Source organism: Eptesicus fuscus, chromosome 3 (assembly GCF_027574615.1).
Source record: "Eptesicus fuscus isolate TK198812 chromosome 3, DD_ASM_mEF_20220401, whole genome shotgun sequence".
NCBI classification, from domain to species: Eukaryota; Metazoa; Chordata; class Mammalia; order Chiroptera; family Vespertilionidae; genus Eptesicus; species Eptesicus fuscus.
The window spans coordinates 41612888-41632225 of NC_072475.1; the positions used below are offsets into that span (position 1 = coordinate 41612888).

At 48.1% G+C, this 19338-nt stretch overlaps 1 protein-coding gene across 1 annotated transcript; it reads right to left on the reverse strand.

The window, feature by feature from the left end:
• Window positions 1–858: 858 nt before the first annotated feature.
• LAMP3 (lysosomal associated membrane protein 3) lies at window positions 859–19338 on the reverse strand. Its single transcript, XM_028146666.2, has 6 exons — window positions 19290–19338; window positions 13705–14456; window positions 11564–11692; window positions 5413–5470; window positions 3018–3188; window positions 859–1432 (listed from the first exon to the last, which is right to left on the reverse strand). Exons 1-6 carry the CDS (start codon window positions 19336–19338, stop codon window positions 1287–1289), a joined length of 1305 nt encoding a protein of 434 aa, XP_028002467.2. The 3' UTR covers window positions 859–1286.

Here is a 19338-nt window from a genome sequence, read left to right on the forward strand (position 1 = left end):
CATCTCCTGTTCTAAAGGACTTCCTGACACTCCTGACGTTGTCCGGGGCTCTCGAACCTTCTTGAAGCTGCTGTGGGCACTCCCCACCGCCTCACTTCTGGAAAGTGGAGAGAGCTGAAATACCTCAAGGGAAAGCCAGTACACGTCCTAGATAAACAGTGGCTGTGGAGTTGTGGCCAACTTTCCTAAACCTGCTGTGAAGAAGAATGAGTAGCACCTTTGGAAAGTGTAGCAAAACAAGAAACTTCCTGTTAGTAAAAGCGGCTAACACCCAGACAGCTATGACTCTCCTCTTTCTCTAACATAAAAACCCCACTTCTCCTAGTAGAACTTTCCCTCCAGATAGCAATCACTCCCAATCAGGAATTTCCCAGTTTATAACTTTTTTTGGTAAATGTTTGCTAAAAAAGGGAAGTGGGACACAATCTGGGTAGATCTACCTCTCCTGCTGGCCAGTTCTGATTGTTTTCAGGCTTGGCCCTCCCAGCCACACCCACCCCACAGTGGCCCAAATCAACCAGTTTATGAGGATAGACTAGAATAAGAAAAATAGAGACAAAGCAGAAAAAAAAAAACGTGTTAAGAAGACAGACAACAAATGAAGGTGAAGGAATTGGAGAACTAACATTTATTGAGCTTCTTTTGTTTGCCAAGATCTTAAGTACACGTTTTACATTTTAAAAAATGGAAGGTTAGAAAGCTTTCTAGTTTTTAACTAATGGTACATTACAGTAGTGCAAAACATGTCTTTTTAAAAATGATAGTCTATTAAGACTATCTGTAATTTAAGTAAATCAAAATTTGGGCAAAACCACGAGTTTAAAATCAGTTTAGAATGTATTTTGAAATGGATTTTTTTAAAAAAAAAAGTAATATGCATAACAAATACTGGATAGTGAGACTCTTAAAAATGGATAAGAAAAAGCAATGCAATATGAAAGTGTCCTTCCCACAGTTCTCCCTTTGGATATCTGCTTTGTCCTCACAAGCACCCTACTCCTGTCCCTACCGCTTGTTCCCAATGCTCACTGCCAGGCCCATATTATCAGGTGTGGAGGGTGGAATTTGAGCCCAGGAGGCCAGGCCTCCCCACACTAACAGGAGAAAGCAGGAGGGGCTGCATTTTAGCCAGCCTTTGGGTGGCCTTTTGGTTCAAAGCTGGGTCTCTTAATCAGACTGGGAAGGTGGGAGAGGCAACTAGAAAAGTCAATCCCTTTGCTTTAGGCTGAATATGAAGCCAGAATTCCCAAGGCCTTAACCCCCCACATTCTGAAGGAGCTGGGGTTTTACATGCGTTCATATCCTCTACTGGGCCTCTCTCTGGCCACCAGGCATGCTGTTAGCAAAACGCCAAGCAGTCCTGCGAGACTCAGGCCCACGGCCACAGGGATTTCTCTCTTGTTTCTGTCATTGAAGCATTCATCCGCTGTAACTGAAGTCAGAGTAACAGGTGTTACAGGCTAGCCACGATGCTGGGGATCCATCCTGCCCCTGCCTGCCTCGGCTTTGCAGAGAAGGAAACCAAGGGAGAGGGGGAGCTGCTGGGCCTCCCCCCTGCTGCCTCCTACAGACTGATGGGTGCAAACCAGGAGGGGAGGGGTCAGCACAATGATCTGACTGTGTGCTTGGGGCCACTTAAGGAGTGTAAGTATATGACATTGTAGATACCTAGGCCCCACGCCCAAGAAATTATGATTCAGTGGGTTGGAGGTGGGGCCACGTCATTCTGATGCAGCTGGGAGGCAGATCTGACTTGGAGAAGCATTGGTTTGGTCTAGAGCCGTGGTCGGCAAACTGCGGCTCGCGAGCCACTTGCGGCTCTTTGGCCCCTTGAGTGTGGCTCTTCCACAAAATACCATGGCCTGGGCGAGTCTATTTTGAAGAAGTGGCGTTAGAAGAGTTTAAGTTTAAAAAATTTGGCTCTCAGAAGAAATTTCAATCGTTGTACTGTTGATATTTGGCTCTGTTGACTAATGAGTTTGCCGACCACTGGTCTAGAGGGTCAGGAGCAGAACTGTGTCTTGACTCCCAAGTTACGGTAAGCCCTGGACCCATGGTTCCCAACTCTGGAGACAGGGTCGTGCCCCAAATCACATGGCCCAAGTTTCCCATTCAAACTCTGTGCTTCTTAGCGGGGCTGCTGGACAGCCGGGGGCTCCAGGATTTGAGGGAGGAGGGGGTGAGAATGTGGGAGTTAGGAGCCTACTGTTTGGGGTGACCATGCTCTGTGACCAGGCTGAGCATTGACACTTGAGTTATTATGAGAGGGATGTTTCAGGAACTGAAGTTCCATGCCTGGACATACGTAGAAATCCTTGTAGCCCCGTTCTTCTAGTGGCAAAAGGGGCTTTTGGGAGAAGTTACCCTGGTCTGCTCCTGGCCTTCCTTCTAGGACCCGCTTCCCTCTGCAGTGGTTAAAACTCAAAGCAGAAGTTACATGGAAACTAACATTATGAGGAAATAGTGTAATTGGGAAGAGGGGGTCCAACGGAGTATGTTTCTATCTTGGACCATGGCATTTTCCTCTTTTCCCTCTGTAAGTGGGAAAGAATCTATTCTGCAATCTTGAATTTTAGACATCACTAACACTTAGGATCTTTAAAGTGTTCTCCAAACACACCTGGGTTTACTAGTACTCAATAGCTTACAAAGGGAGGTTGAAGATGGTGTTTTCTGGCTTATTGTGTGTGTGTGTGTGTGTGTGTGTGTGTGTGTGTGTGTGTCTTTAAATGACTCAGACAAGGACAATATATTCTGCTATGGGAGAGCAGTAGACATGAGTGGGTTAAGGTGTCTGGTTCTGTGGTTGGTATTGACTCATAGAGAGATGGTAGGAGGGATGGTAGGAGCTCTTCCCTAAGAGCTTTGTGGAATCATACTGTTCTAGAAAGCTCATGTGATTCTTGTTCCTTTGACAACTTCAGACAAAAAACAAAACAAAAACAAAAAAACAGACCTTGAAACTACCCATGGGTCTCTGAGGTTTATGTTTGTGACATGGCGAACCCTTAACTTACCATTTCCAAAGTGGTCATCTTCGAAATCAAAGGCTTGAAGTTGGACATTCATTGTCTTCAGATGAAGGTGGGCTGACAGCTGGGTGCTCTGCTCAGTCACACACTTGAAGGAATGCCCGATCACCGTCTCAAACATCATCACAGAGCTCTTCATTCCTTGGTAAATTTTCTCTGAAAACAAAGGTGAAATAAAGGCATATGGGAATCTCAGCATATTATCTGTTGAGTCCCAGCTATTGCTGGGTGGCCCATGTGCAGTTATATGGCCTTCCCTTGGATGTGGCTTTCTCCTCATGAAAAATCACCACTCTCCTGCGTTTCGGGGACTTTTTCTGGTGCTCTGTTTGGAGTTACTGTAGGCTCTTGCATTTGTACATGCAAATGTCTTACATGACGTGCTGAATTATCTGTGTACACTACTCTATCATGTGTTATATCCCAGGGTAGGCTACTACTACCCGCCCCCTGCTAACATTACAATGGTCATTACAACTAACTACTCTTTCTAATAGCCCCACCATCACCTACATGAGCATTATCATTCCTGTGCTATCATACGGGTACAGCTCCAGTGCTACTGCTGAGCCTTGCTTATTGGGATCTGGAGTTGTTTTATCTCCTCCCTCAGCCTCTAAATTACTTTCTGGCCTTACTTTCCTTTCCCCTGCCTCTTGAGACATTACTACCCTACTATTGGCTAAAATTTGGTCCATGCCTAGTGATAACATCAGCTAACTTATCTTAGCAGTCACAGTATTTATTCCCAGCCGATATGAGTATACACGTCTAAGCGAGGTAATGTATGTGAAGGTGAGTTATTGACTGTGACATCCTACTTACATTTTACCCATAATCATTGACAATACCCTCCTGAACAATATCAATATAATATAGTTAATATTTAAAATAGACATTTCTTGCCCTGGCAGGTTTGGCTCAGTGGTTAAAGTGCCGGCCTACTGACCAAAGGGTCAGGATTTGATTCCCAGCCAAGGGCACATACTTCAGTTGCAGGTTCCATCCCCACCCTGGTCCAGGTGTGAGCGGGAGACAACCAATCAATGTGTCTCTCTCACATTTCTCTCTCTCTCTCTCTCTCTCTCTCTCTCTCTCTCTCTCTCTCTCTCTCTCTTTCTCTTTCCCCTTCTCTTCTCACCCCTTCCATGCTCTCTAAAAAATCAAGGGAAAAGATATCCTTGGGTGAGGATTAAAAAATAAGTTAATTAATTAATAAAATAGACATTTCTCCACATTTTCATTTCTTGGCATATCTCTTTAGTATAAGTTCCTTACGAAGATAATAGAATTTTCAAAAGGAGAAAACAGACATGAAAACTCTTAGTATAGTACCTGGCACAGAGGAGGTGCCCACTAATGATCCTTTTATAGAAACCTGGCTTTCCACACACACATCTGAGGCCTCTGAGAAACTCCCCGGCTTGATTGGGAGCATTGCTTTTCTGGGAGCGAACATTGTAGAAGTTCTCTCAACTTGCCCCACTGGGCAACTCTCCATACAGCAACCAAATGCACCTTTAGACATGTAAATCTGATATGTCATTTTTCTACACTAAACCCTCCAATGGCATCCTTTCACACTTTAGAATAAACTCCACAGTCCTCGCCTTGCTTTGCCCACAGGCCCTGCATGCCCTGGCCTGGCTGCCATTCAGACCTCACCTGCTGCTTTGCTCACTGGTCTCTACTGGTCCCTGAACACACCAGCATGTTCACTCCTTAGGGCCTGTGCACCCGTTGTTCCTGCCAACTGGAAAGAGCTCCCCCAGGCCCAGAAGTCCCCATATCTCTCTGCTCAAACCTCACCTCTTCAGAGAGGCCTTCCTCCCCAGAGGGCTCCCCTAAGGCCCTACCTAAGTAACTTCCCAGTCCTCCCACCCCACCCTGCTTGTGTTTTGCTCATATAACTTATCACTACTTAGCTGTGTATTATAATTTAATGTGTCTGTTTACGGTCCCCTCTCCCCTTCTGGAATGAAAGTTCCCTGAGAGCAGAGATGATACGCTTAGATAATAATGGATTCCCACTGTATTCCAGTGCTTGGCACTAGCAGGCACTAACTACGTTTTTATGGGATGAATGCATGATTACAATATAGAACCAACTGCACCATCAACAACAAATCTGTCCAAATGCTCTTAGGAGTTGCTGATAATGATTTCTGACCTAATGTAGTCCAACCTCCTTTGGGAGCAGATGAGCAAACTGAAGTACGCAAAGGTGTACGAAGTTCCCCCAAATTATAAATACTGTGGGCTACTCTCTCAGACTGTTTCTCAAAAGTGGCATCAAAGACTCAAGAATTCAAGGGGATGGAAAATGAGCTAACCAGAGCCAGTGTCCTTGCTGACAGACCAGCCTTCTCTAGATTCTTACCTGGATTTGAGACGGTCAAATAGGCTCCCACTTCACTGATATAATATGAGTTTTCATCCTGTAAAACATCACTGTGTTAATCGTTGGGTAATCTCTGTTTTTATGTTTATGATTCTGGCGTACAAACAGGATCCCAGCTATTAAATCGTTGATATAAGGGTTTGGGCTGTGATGGTATGGAGCCCTAATTGTGTTTGAAATTTGCCAAAAAAAAGTAGGTATACTACACGATAAATAAACAATATGTAATGGCTTGCCCCTGGCCCAAAATTTCCCTACTGTATGCTTGTTGCTAAAGCCTGACATGAAATTTCCACCAGTACAAGTTGAGTCCCTTCAGTTGCGCCAAGTTTCCCCCTAGAAAATGTAAATCCATCTGGAAGCTGGATGGGTTGGAGTAAGCTTTTGTAATTAATGTTTTATGTTGGGATTCAAACTGAGACCACTCATCCTTAAGGCTACCGTGGGTGGATTTTATCAGGTCCATAAACTCTCTGGGGAAAATAGTGCATGCAAAATTTTGCCTGAATTTTTCTGGGTAGAGTGTCAAGTACTTTAAGTAGATTAATGGATTCATGTTTCCAAAATGGTTACCTGCGGCCACAGTGAGCGATGCTGGGAAGAAATGGTTTACCCTGAGATCACTAGGTGTTCTCTACAAGAGGACCCCAGGGTGTGTGCTCAGCAATATAAAGCAGTGCTTTATACCCAGAGATTGTCCTTTTTGGAAAACAAAACAAACAAACAAATTACAAAACAGCCCAATAACCTCTGGAGAGACCGAGGGAGTGGGACATTAAAGGTAACTAAACTGAGATATGAAAAATTAAGTTAAAAAAAGAGGTTTTTATTTTTTAAAGTAGGTGATTATTGTTTTTAAACATTGTTATTGTTTTTGAAACATTCATTAGAAAACTATCCACAAATAAGAGGTGCAAAAAATGGTAGAGCAACCAGAATTTCAAATTGAATTACCTTTAGAAGTTTCAAATCTAGGCATTAAAGAAATTTAACAATAATTATCTTGACTACATTACAGCCCATTTGTATATTGTTAGTGGATGAAATAATTCCTTATACAATATAAGGGTTCCAGAAATACAAACGCTTTTAGAAGGTCACTGCTATTGATACACTGAACCCTAGATTTGCACAAGGTCATAGCCCTAATAGGTAGCAAAAATATATGACCTCAAGCTGCCTGTCTCCAAATCTAGCCTTTGACCTTTCTTACATTCACTCTAGACCAGGCATTGCTCTAAGTCTGGGGAGAATAAGACCTGGCTCCTTCCTTCGAGGTGCTCAGTCTCAGGTCTCAAAGGCGAGTTGAACAATGTGCTTGGACCATGCATTCATTTTAGCAGGGAACATCTGTGAGCCTGTCCCTTCTCGGGTTGCTTTCACATACCGTTTATTCAGATTTTATCTGGGTTCCCTTTTAGTGCAAGAGACACTTGGATGCACTTCAGTGCCCAAAGTCACTCTTGCAAGACCCCTGCTCTATCCTAAAGGCAGGGGGATCCATTGAAAGGCTTTAAGCAGGACAGGACATGAGCATGACTTTGGGAAATTGCTTGGGCTGCCATGTGAGACTGATATAAAGAGCATCAGGAAAAGAGTGGTTGAGGCCAGTTCTGAGCCACATGAGACCTCCTGACAGTTTCCCTTTCCTGTGGCATCTCCTTGATCCATCCTCACATGAAGAAAGGATGCTTTATCTATATCTACACTAATAAAAGAGAAATACGCAAATTGACCATACCTCCACGATACCCTCCATCCAATCAGGAGTGAGTATGCAAATTAACCCAACAAAGATGGCGGGTTAATTTGCATACACAGGCGTGGAGCGGCCAGGTGGGGCAGGACACCTGCTATGAGGGGGAGGGCGGGGGGCGGAGGGAGCTACAGGAGTAGCGCTCTGGCCGGAGCGGAGAAGACTGAAGGCTCTGGCCTGAGCGAAGACTCTGGCCGGAGCGAAGACAGAAGGCAGCAGCCAGAGCAAAGGCCTGGGTCCCAGGTGCCGGAGGAAAACTGGTGCTGGTAGCCAGGGGAAGGAAGGCCTATTGCACAAATCTTCATGCAATGGGTCTCTAGTACATATATAAAAGCCTAAGCGACCGTAGACCATTCGACCAGTAGCTATGATGCTCACTGACCACCAGGGGGCAGATGCTCAATGCACAGGCATGGAAACATGGAACAGACTGATGAATCTCAGAGGGAAAGGGGAAGAGGGAGGATGGGAAGAGATTAACCAGAGATCTTATATGCATACTAGAGAGAGAAATGTGAATGTCATAGACTTGCCTTCACGATGGCAGAATGTGCGATGAGGGCCCTAATGGAGGTGGCGGAACAACAGATGGAGGCTCTGGGAACCAAGCGAAGCGTCTCCCAGTTTTATCTGGGATGGAGGTGGAGTGGGGAGACTTCTTAAGGTGAAAATAATTGAGCCATCTTAAATGATGAATGAAAAAGGGGGGTGAGGGGTGGAAGAGGCATTCCAGGCAGAGGGAAAGTGAAAGGGAAAACAGAGCATAAAATGGTACCATATACTTGGAGTTCTAAATAGTGCTCTCTACGCGGGTAAGAGTGCTCAGGAGTCTGTAAGCTAAGAGGACTCTGCAGGCCCCTGGAAACACGAGGCAGGTTAACAGACTTACAGACCTGAGCTGGCCAAGGTCCTGCGTAGCCCTGGTGCCCCTCCCCGCTGGTGACTGGTTTCTCCCATGCCCTGGAGCTGCCCTGCCAACCAGGCGTTGTGTTGAGCACAGAAAAATGAACTCTACCCAAAGTTACTGAAAGGTGTTTTTAAAACAAACGATCTGGCAGAAAGGAAGTTGGCAGGGGAAGGAAGGTATATTTATCTTGCACCTGAAGGGTCTGAACAACTTTCAGCAAGTCACGTCAATCAAATGAGAATTGTCACAGAAAGGTTTTCGGTTCTTTAAAAAAATGAAACTAAAGAAAATAAGAAAGGAAACCTACCTCTCCGAACCCGACTATGGGCCAGAGACCATACTTAGCAGTTGCACTTGGGCTAGGTGAACTACACAGGAGAGGAAACGCTCAGAGAAAGTGAGCAGCTTGTCCGTGGGCACATGGAAATGATATGGGTAATGAGAGTCTTATTTGGACAACTAGAGGCCCGGTGCACGAAATTCGTGCACGGAGGGGGGTTGTCCCTCAGCCCAGCCTGTACCCTCTCCAATCTGGGACCCCTCAAGGGATGTCCGACTGCCCGTTTAGGCCCGATCCCTGGGATCGGGCCTAAACGGGCAGTCGGACATCCCTCTCACAATCCAGGACTGCTGGCTCCCAACTGCTTGCCTGCCTGCCTTCCTGATTGCCCCTTACCGCTTCTGCCTGCCAGCCTGATCACCTCCTAACCACTCTCCTGCCAGCCTGATTGATGCTTAACTGCTCCCCTACCAGCCTGATTGCCCCTAACTGCCCTCCCCTGCAGCCTAACTGCCCTCCCCTGGTCACCCCTAACTGCCCTCCCCTGCAGGCCTGGTCCCCCCCAACTGCCCTCCCCTGCTGGCCATCTTGTGGCAGCCATCTTGTGTCCACATGGGGGCAGCCATCTTTTACCACATGGGGGCAACCATCTTGTGTGTTGGAGTGATGGTCAATTTGCATATTACTCTTTTATTAGATAGGATAGAGGCCTGGTGCATGGGTGGGGGCTGGCTGGTTTGCCCTGAAGGGTGTCCCGGATCAGGGTGGGGGTTCCCTTGGGGTGTGGGGTGGCCTGGGCAAGGGGCCTGTGGTGGTTTTCAGGCCAGCCACGCCCCCCGGCAACCCAAGCAGAGGCCCTGGTATCTGGGATTTATTTATCTTCTATAATTGAAACTTTGTAGCCTTGAGTGGAGGCCAGGGCAGGCCAGGGCAGGCAGGAATCTTGGCTTCCTCCATCACCAGGGGCAACCCAAGCCTCCTGCTCTCTCCAGCTCTGTGGCTGCTGCCATTTTTGTTGGGATTTATTTATCTTCTATAATTGAAACTTTGTAGCCTTGAGCGGAGGCCAGGGCAGGCCAGGGTGGGTGGGAAGCTTGGCTTCCTCCATCACTGAGGGCAACCCAAGCCTCTTGCTTGCTCCAGCTCCGTGGCTGCTGCCATATTTGTTGGGTTAATTTGCATACTTGCTCCTGATTGGCTTGTGGGTGTAGCGGAGGTATGGTCAATTTGCATGTTTCTCTTTTATGAGATACGATTATATTATAACTAAAATATACTCCTGTTTTCCAAGGCTCTCTTTTTCTCTAGAGCACTGGCTCTCAACCAGGGGTGACTTTGCCTCCAGGAGGACATTAAGCACTATCTGGAGACATTTTGGGTTGCCACAACTGGGGTTGGCATCTAGTAGGTAGAAACCATGGATGGTGTCCCCACAAGGTAGAGGACAGCCCCCACCACAGAGATTCATCTAAGTCCAAATGTTGCTGCTGCGCCTATTGAGAAACACTGGTGTAGAATACAGCAATATTTGAAAAGTAGCTGACTGAGCTGTTGAGCCATTTCTCTTGTGGAAGAATCTAGATGACTTTCCTGCCTTCATGCATTTCACACAACTCACCTATTAGGGCAGAAGGCACCACTCTGTGGCCCACAGATCAAGTCTGGCCCACAGCTATGTTTTGTTTGGCCAGGAGAGTGTTCAAATTATAAAAAATGTGTTGGCAACACTTAAAAAATCATGTGCTTTTATAAAAGGGTCTGAATGTTTGCCTTCCTTTGAACAATCAGAAGCTCGGGCAACCTTGGTCTCATTAGCACCTGATAGAGGTAATGTGTATAATATTTAATAACTGGTGCAGTAGGGCAGGGCCTACCATAAAAGACAGTGACAAGTGCCCCGGGCTAGATGCCAGTCCCACCACTGGCCCCACCAGCCTCAGCTGTGGCGTGGCTGCCCCCCCCCTCCGTCCCCCCCAGGGTAGTAGGGCACTCCCTAGCCTTCCTTTTGTCTCTCTCTACAGAGGCCTTATTAGTTGCCACTTATCATCTCATACTTACTCTAATGTTTTTCTTATGCAGATTTAATGGAAATCTCCCTTCACATGAAAAGTGGAAAAATATTTTCACTACAAGATGTGGAAAAAGACATAGAAGACTGAAGGTCATAGGGTACAAATGCAAACTCCTTCCAGAAATGTTGAGAGCACTTGGTTATATGTGTCCTTGCCAACATTAAGTTCTATTCTACTTAAAAATCTTTGTTAATTGAATCAATTTAAAACAGCTTATTTTTTAAAAGTAAGAAATATAAATAAATTACCAGCCCTGGCCAAGTAGCACAATTGGTTGGAGTGTCGTCTTGATATGCCAAAGTTGCGGGCTCGATCCCCAGTCAGGGCACATACAAGATGCAACCAATAAATGCAAAGATAACTGAAACAACAAATTGACCTCTCTCTCTCTCTCTCTCTCTCTCTCTCTCTCTCTCTCTCTCTCTCTCATAGTTCAATCATAGTTCCTGGTTATTGAACATCTACTTTCCTTGTATTGGACAATGCTCTTCACAGAAGTGAACTAGAATTCCCTTCCCCCATTTTTCAAGTGATAAAATAAAGCTCAGACAGGTTGAGTTGCCTGCCTGATGTCACAAGGAGAACAAGTGACACCCTGGCTTCATGCCCATGCTCTTTCCATTCTACTCTGTTGTGTACGCCCTTCCAGGATATGATCTAGAAAACCCAGGGCCTGGTTAGTCCCTGAATTTTGCCTGCTGTGGCTGGAAAGACCCATTGTGACATTTGGTTTTGGTCTTAGAATAATCTTGTTTCTCTGGTGCTCACTGGGAACTCCACTGGGTCTATTCATCTCTACAACTTCCTCCTTGGGTGGTTTGCAAAGGGCACCTGCTGCTGGGTTCCCCGAGGCCAAGTCTCCCCCAAGAGGCCTCGAAAGGCCTTCTGAGCTGCACAGAGGAGGCGGGAGGGGGGAGAAGGCAAATATAAGATGTCGACACTTTCCTCCTCTCCATCTCCATGCCCCTCATTCTTATCAGAGAACATCTCAAAAGGCTCTGAGATCTATTTCCCTGGAACTCACAGTGAAGTGTGGGATTGCACCACTGGGCCCCAGGGGGAGGGGGAGGGAGAGAGATGTTGAAGCCAGTTAGTATGAAGAGCTCAGTCCTCACCTTGGTGAATGTCAGGTTCACAAATCCGCCCTGGAAATTCAAAAGAAGGTTGGAATTTCGGAAGCCACAGTTCCCAGAGGCTTGAGTTGCATTGGGGTCGATGTTGAAGTATCTCTGAGGTGAAAAAACCTAAACCAGGTAAAATAGATCAGCTCATGTCGATATAGAAGACAAGTCTAGCTGGGGAAGCAAAAGCACAGACTAATGAGTGAGCCTGAAACTCAAGGCTAGTGGGGCTTCACTTGAGAATTTCAAAGTCCCTGCATGACACCTCACATTTCCAAACTGTTAGGTTCAAAGGATCCTTTAAAGGAGTTCTCCCTCAGAGAGGAGCTCCTTGGTAGATAACTCATGGCACCTGTATTCCTGATAAACTGTGTGGAAGTTAATTTTTGTTAAATTACGCATGTTGAAAAGTACTGCAGGAAAGATTTGCTATGTAATGTACTTCAGTTTCAAATGTGGAAGTTCTGCTTGAAATCATAAAAACTATGCAAAAAAGCCCTAGCTGGTTTGGCTCAGTGGATAGAGCATCGACCTGTGGACTGAAGGGTCTTGGATTCAATTCCGGTCAAGGGCACATACCTCAGTTGCAGGTGTGCGAGGCAACCAATTGATGTGTCTCTGTCATATTGATGTTGCTCTCTCTCTGTTCCTCCCCATCCCTTCCCCTCTCTCTAAAAATCAATGGAAAAATATCCTTGGGTGAGTATGAACAACAACAATAATAAAAAAAAAAACTGTACAAAAGAAGAAAGTACAGTTTTGTGGTGATTCCTTTAGTAAATCAAATCATCTCAGTTTCACTTCTATCCTCTCCAATCTTCTTGTTAATCTGGATTTTCCGTATTCATGTCCCAGCTGGCTGGAACCACGGAAATCACCTAATCCAAACCTCTCACTTCACAGGAAAAGTTGCTGAGGCTGGGAGGCCATCGGGCGGGCGGGGCGGGGTAGGGCCAGGTTGGGATCAACACTGAGCACCCCCAATGCTCTGCCTATGGTGGCTAAAAGTGAGGGGTGTGTGCGGGAAGCCACCGCTTTCCCAATCTATACTAATAAAAGGGTAATATGCTAATTAGACTGGGAGATCTTCCAGGAGATCTTCTGGATGGACGTCCTTCTGGACAAAGCCAATGAGGCAGAAGCAGTTAGGGGCAATCAGGCCAGGAGGGGAGGGCAGTTGGGGGCAAGAAGGCCAGTGGGAGGTGTCAGTTGGGGGCAAGAAGCTGGTGGGGGGGGGTAGTTGGGGGCGAGCAGAGTGGTTAGGGGTGATTAAGCAGGCAGGCAGGTGAGCGGTTAGGAGCCAGTGGTCCTGGATTGCGAGAAGGATGTCCAAGTGCCGGTTTAGGCCCAATCTCACAGGGGGGGGTCCCAGATTGGAGAAGATGCAGGCCGGGCTGAGGGACACTCCCCATTGCATGAATTTCATGCACCAGGCCACTAGTACTGTCATAAGAGTGCACCAAGGAACTCGGAAGGCCGATGGACCTTGGGCGTTAGCAGGGCTGTGCTGAGATAGCAGTGGCTCAAAGCAATTTCCTGACCGAATAGCCTCAAAATAAATGTTTACTGGACCTTACTGACCTTTACTGATCTTTATTGACCTTAGAGATGGTCTGTCTGCTACCTGTTTGCCATGCTTTACTGAGGGCAAGATGTGTATCTAAAACTGAATAAAAAGCAGACTAGGCCAGATTTCAGTGTGCCTCTCCAAGAGAGAGGTCTCCACCTGGCCCCCCCATGCCTTCTAAACTCATATTTCTTGTCTAGTGTTTTCACTTGTGCGTCGGCCCCTCCTTCAGATCCTGAATCCCAGCTGTGCAGGTTGTGGCAGGTGTGCATATTTAAATTGTTGCTGAGTGCCTTTCTCTCTCCCAGCTGTCGCTGTCGGTTTCTATTTTTACACAGATTCTAAAACAGATTCACCTAAACCTTTGGAGCAGCGGTCGCCAACCGGTGATCCGTGGAGGTCTGAAAGGTTGGCGACCACTGTTTTAATGGAGCACCTTGGAGAAAGAGGTGCTCACACTATTTATTTCATTAAAAGATGCGGGATGCAGGGGAATGCTCATTCTTGGCAAGGAAACTCCACTCAAACTTTTTGAAGACAGTGTTATAGTCCCGAGGCCCCAACTTACCGACTCGATGTCTTGAACCATCAGCTCTATCCCCATCTCTGCTTTGATACAGAGCCTGCTTCCATTTAGAACTTGATAAATCCCAGTCTTGGCTGGTGATGGCTGAGGTGCAAGGGTGGGCCCTGGAGCCATGGTGGCAGGTGAGGCTGTGTGGGTGGCATTGTGTGCAGCTGTGGTTGTGACCAGGGCATGGGTGGGTTGAGTGGGCTTCTGACTGGTTGTGTCGATGTGCGGTGAGGTGGACAAAGTGGCTGGAAGGGTGGTCTGGCTACTGGGTTGGGTGGTCTTCCCAGCTGTGTGGCTGACAGTCGATGGGTGGGGTCTAGTTGTGTGGGCTGGTGGGGTGATGGTGGGGGGCAGTGAGCCAGGAGCTGCACTGGGGCCGATGGTAGCCTCGGTGACGGGAGCAGCCGTGTGTGAGTTGTTGGGTGTGGCCAGGGTTGTGCCTAGAGTGTGGATTTCTGGGCTGGTGGATGGGGTGCTGTTGGTAGTTATCAGAGAGGCCGTTGTTAGGGTTTTTACTGTTGTGTGTGTGGTTGGGGTCTCAGAGTTAGAGGTTGTGGCAGCGGTTTGAGAGGGGACGTGACCACCCGTTGAACTTGCTGCTGTAGTTCTGTGAGGCCCTTGGCTAGTCAGTTGCAGGAAAGAAGGTTTTGCTGTGGCCGGTACTGTTGCTGCTCGTGTGGGTTGAGAAGAGCCAGTGATTTCTGGAAACCCTGTTGCTCTTGCTTGACTGCCATGATGCAAAATCACTGCAAATTGGGAAACAAAAGGGAGAACACTCAACTAACAGCTCACAAAGGTCTTCCCCCGTTCTCCATTAAAAATAGCATGCCTATTTCCAGATTTGGGGGAAAGTTAAAAGCATGTAACAGTCAAGGGAAGATCACCCGAGATTCTACCACAAGGCCACCACTGTCATGTTTTGGTGGTACCCATGTCTTTTTTACAAGGATGTGATCATATTGCATCCAACCCCTGTGTCTTCTCTATCCAACCTCCCTTGACTAGATGGGGTGTGGTACTAACACACCAAGTGATCACACTCAGCAAGACAGCGAAGTGTCCGTTCTTCATTCCCCATCTTCACCTGTGAAGACAGTTCCTGGGAAGAGGGTGTTTCTGGGTAGAGCACGGCTGTGTGGACCTGATTCAACTGGGGAAGTGTGAAGAGTGGTAATAAAGAGACACAGAGTTGTATAGTTTGCATAAAACCATATAATCCCAGATTCAAAAGGGGTTTTAAAGATCTTCTAGTCCAAACCCTAATCAGGTGTGTAAATTGGACCCGTGAGTGGCCATGTGTTCATCTTCTCTATGCTTAATGACCTCCAATGATGGGAGATTCAGTACCCTTTCATGTTTTATCTTGCTGCCAGTTTTTCTAAATATAGGTCATTTCCTGTCATTTCCTTACTTAACCTCTGAGTGGCCTAGCCTTTCTCAAGTTAGAAAGAAAATTAAGCCATAATGGCTTTGATACACCTGGTGGGCTATCCTTCATGTTTTGGTCTATAAGGGGCGGGCAAAAGTAGGTTAGATTACCAGCCATCATTACCTAAAGATAAGTCATAAGTAAAAATACAAAGTAATAACAATAATATAAATAAATAATATGGTAACTAATCTATACTAATAAAAGGGTAATATGCTAATTAGACCGGGAGACCTTCTGGGAAACCTTCCGGATGTCCTTCTGGACAAAGCCATGGTGGCAGGGCCAAGGCAGAGGTGGTTAGGGGCAATCAGGCCAGGAGGGGAAGGCAGTTGGGGGCGAGCAGGCTGGCGGTGGGGGGCAGTTGGGGTGAGCAGGCAGCAGGCAGAGTGGTTAGGGGCGATCAGGCAGGCAGGTGAGCGGTTAGTAGCCAGTGGTCCCAGATTGCGAGATTGCGAAAGGATATCCGACTGCCTGATCCTGTGGGATCAGGCCTAAACCGGCAGTCAGACATCCCCCAAGGGGTTCTAGATTGGAGAGGGTGCAGGCCAGGCTGATGGACACCCCCCCCCCCCCCGTGCATGAATTTCATGCACTGGGCCACTAGTAAATAAATAATAATACAAGGATAAACTGTGTTTTGCATACTTAAAACTCTCAACCTACCTTTGCCCGCCCTGTATGTCAGCTCCTCAGAGTCCTCCCTGTCCCCCTTATGTAAACTAGCTCCCCATTCCGTGATTCTCCATCACAGAGTTATATTTGTTGCCTTCTCTGTACTGATCACAACTTGTAATTTTATATGGGGATAGAATATAAATATTTAACGATAAGCCTGGCCAGACAGTGTGTCCCAGCAGAATATCAGCTGTGGTTAAATGTTTACTTATTGACTTATTTGTTGATTGCACATCTCTCCCACTGGATTAAAAGCAATCCTGAGGTGGGAACTGTGCATATTTTTTCACCACCAGTGTCTGTGCATAGGGAGCATTCTGTGGATATGGATGGGATGAATAAATAACTGAATGAGTGAATGAGGGTAAGAGGACTGTAGACCTCTAGGATGATTGTAAGGCTCAAAAGAGTTGGTTTAAGTGAAAGCCTTCATGGAGCATTAAGCAGTGTGTATTATTGTCACAGTCCTTTTCCTGAAGGACTGAAGGCCTGTGGCTCTTTTCAACCAATAGCTCTATCCTTATCTCCCTCCAGGCACCTAGCAAGCCAGCAAAGGGGACAAAGTGCAGATGATGTTCCTTGGGAGTTTGTGATGAGGTACAGTGAGAGATGGCTTTGTGTCTTCAAAGCTGTGATTTCATTGCATTTTTATACTCATTGGAGACATAGCTGCCTGGTGCTAGGCAGTGACTTGCGAAAACACTGGGAAAAGACAAAGGAGATCTCTCTCTGATGGTATTTATAGAGTCCTAAAGTTCACATCTAATGAAAATCACCCCTAAACTCCTTTTTAAAAAAAAACATATTTTTAGCCAGTCAGCATGGCTCAGTGGTTGAGTGTCGACCTATGAACCAGGGTTGACTCCCAGTCAGGGCACATGCCCGGGTTGCAGGCTCGATCCCCAGTGTGGGGAGTGCAGGAGGCAGTCAATCAATGATTTTCTCTCATCATTGATATTTTTACCTCTCTCTCCCTTCCCTTTCTTCTCTGAAATCAATAAAAAAATATCTTTAAAAATGCCAACACTTAAAATACGTACATACAGGCAGTGGGCAGAAGTAAGGGCAGGGCATAACTCAGAACCTGTCGACCCCTCCCTCTACTAAACACAACCACACAGCCATCGAGTCCACACACGGATTTGCCAAGCCCCTCACCACCCAGCATCTCCTCTCCGGAATTCAGGAGACTCAGCAAACGCGTACCCCAGAGCCTGACCCATTACTGACTGGGACTCCTCCAGGGAATGAGCTGCAGGAAGAGGCGTGAGAAGGTTTTGGTTCTCCTACGACCTGCAGGCTCTGGGAAAGCCAGTGGCCACACAAGGGCCTCTCCTCTGGGTGTTCCCAGCCGGTCAGTCCTCCCCAGGTAGCCTCTGTTTGGTTTCCCCGCCGCACCCCATCCCCCAGAAGCCTCCTGGGAGCCAAGCTGCATGCTGGCGCTGGGGGCACTGAGTTCTCAGGGGCTCAAAGCCTCACGAGGCAGACACACAAACGGGCCACCCCCCTCCATGTGACAAGGGCTGGGGGGCCGGGGGTGAAGAATCCAACTGAAGGAGGAGTTCCTCAGACAAGGAAGCGAACGGTGTCCCAGGTCGGAGGAAGCCTATTTGCAAAGGCACCGAGGCCTCAGAGCCTGGTGTGTCTGCAGGATAGCAGGGGGTCAGCATGGCGGGAACAGAAGGAGGTTTGTGGGAAGCGGGGAGGTGGGGGGGGGGGCACAGCAGCAGGCCGGGCAGGTCTTGGGGCGGCCCTGTGCATGTGATGGCTGGAGCTGCAGCAGACGTCTCGAACCACGAGGAGACCTTTTGGGCAGAAGTCGCACATAGGATGGTGGGTCCATGATCATGAGCCCCGCCCCCCCTCCCCCCCCAACACACACACACCAGACCTGGTCCGAGTTCCTCTGGACTTGTTTTCACATCAGAGAGAAAGGAACATTTATCCTGTCTCACTTACTGTCCTTTGGGGCTTGTCTCTTACGTGCAGCTGAACCCAAACTTTTCATCAGCAGTCGCCAACCTGTCGGACCTCACGGACCCCAGTGGTCCACGGGCCACCGGTGGGTGACCGCCGCTTTAAATGACACCAACGTGATGCCCTCATTCCGTGAGGGAGGAATCTGAGAGCAGGGAAGCGAAGTGACACAGCTAGTTTACCGGGAAGCTCTGTCTCTCCTAGCCAAGTGTCGAATGGCTTTCTCACCTCCGATTCCACAAATATTTCTTGAACCCACGCGTGCAGGTGCAGTCGTGCAGAGCCCGGGCCGCAAGCCGGGCTTTCGCGATGCCGGTCTCCGGGCTGCCGCCCTGAGAAAGCGCTCTGGCCAGCGGAGTGGCCACGGGCAATTCCCTAACCGGCCTCAGGACCCTCGTGTGGCAAAGGGGGCACCTTCGCACGCCTCATTCACTCAGGTGGCCTCCGAGGAGCCGCAGCATCGCCTCTCACACTTGCGTTTACCGAGCACCCATGGCTCCTGGACCTGTCAGTCATCGGTCAGCCATCGAACTGGCTCTCACGCCCAGTTCACCAAGGCCAACTGCCAGGCAGAGACCTTTTGCTTTTTTATGAGCTTGCCCTGCGAAGTGACATGATGACTTCCCTTCTGCCTCCCACAGAATGTGGAACTCCAATTCTGAGAATGTGGCACAAGAATGCACAGGATGGACTAGGGCAGCTGGTCTGATCCTTCCACCCAACTCCCCTAACAATTCATGTCACACTGCAGTGCCACTGTGTCCCCATGGGCGCCTGTCAGCTGGGCCGTGTGGAGGGAGCTAGTTCCCTCCCGTGCTGAGTGCAGTGGCTCTGGAAGGAGTTGTGGATTCACTGGCAAACCTGATCCCGGCACCCAAGGGGACTCCGTGTCTTAAAGGGAAAGCGCTCTTGGTGAAAGCAGGGGGTGGGGGACATAAAATGGTCACTGAAAGCTCAGCTTCCCACACAGGCTCTTTGACACCCTGGCTTACCACTTGGGGAAATGGCGCAGTTTGTCAGGTCACACCTCATTCATCTTCACAATTCACTGCCCATATAACATCAACGTGGCGTTTCCATTAGAGGAAAAGCAAGACACGGTGTGCTTTCCCCAGACAATGTAGCAAGAGCCCCATTGCTAAGTCCCGGCTCCGGTCTCCCGCTCTTAAATATAAGCGATCTCTACAGACTCTCCCTGAGAAGGTGCCCCAAACCCATCTGGGAACCAGGGCCAGCGTCACCGTCTTCCCGGGTTGCCACCTGCTCTGCCCAACGCACAGAAAACAAGTGCACACGTGGAAGCCCTGGGAAACCATGAAGTGCGCCCACCTGTGTAAGCTAATGAGGAGCCAAGACGCTGGGAGCCACATACCCCCCGTAACGGGCGCTACCACAGCTCCCCAGTCTGTCCTGTCTCGCCTCGGTCAGTGGCACCAAAATGCAGTTAGGACCAGGCATGGCAGGGTCCCTGTGCAAAGGCATGTATGTCACTCACCGGCCAGGGACAGGAAGAGCGCCATCGCTGCAGGGAGCTGCCAGGGCAT

Coding starts and splice junctions, on each gene's coding strand:
- LAMP3 (XM_028146666.2), bottom strand. CDS start 19,338: ATGCCCTGGCAGCTCCCTGCAGCGATGGCGCTCTTCCTGTCCCTGGCC. Junction 14,457..19,289: donor GCTCTTCCTGTCCCTGGCCG/GTGAGTGACATA, acceptor CCCAATTTGCAG/TGATTTTGCATCATGGCAGT. Junction 11,693..13,704: donor TGGTTCAAGACATCGAGTCG/GTAAGTTGGGGC, acceptor TACCTGGTTTAG/GTTTTTTCACCTCAGAGATA.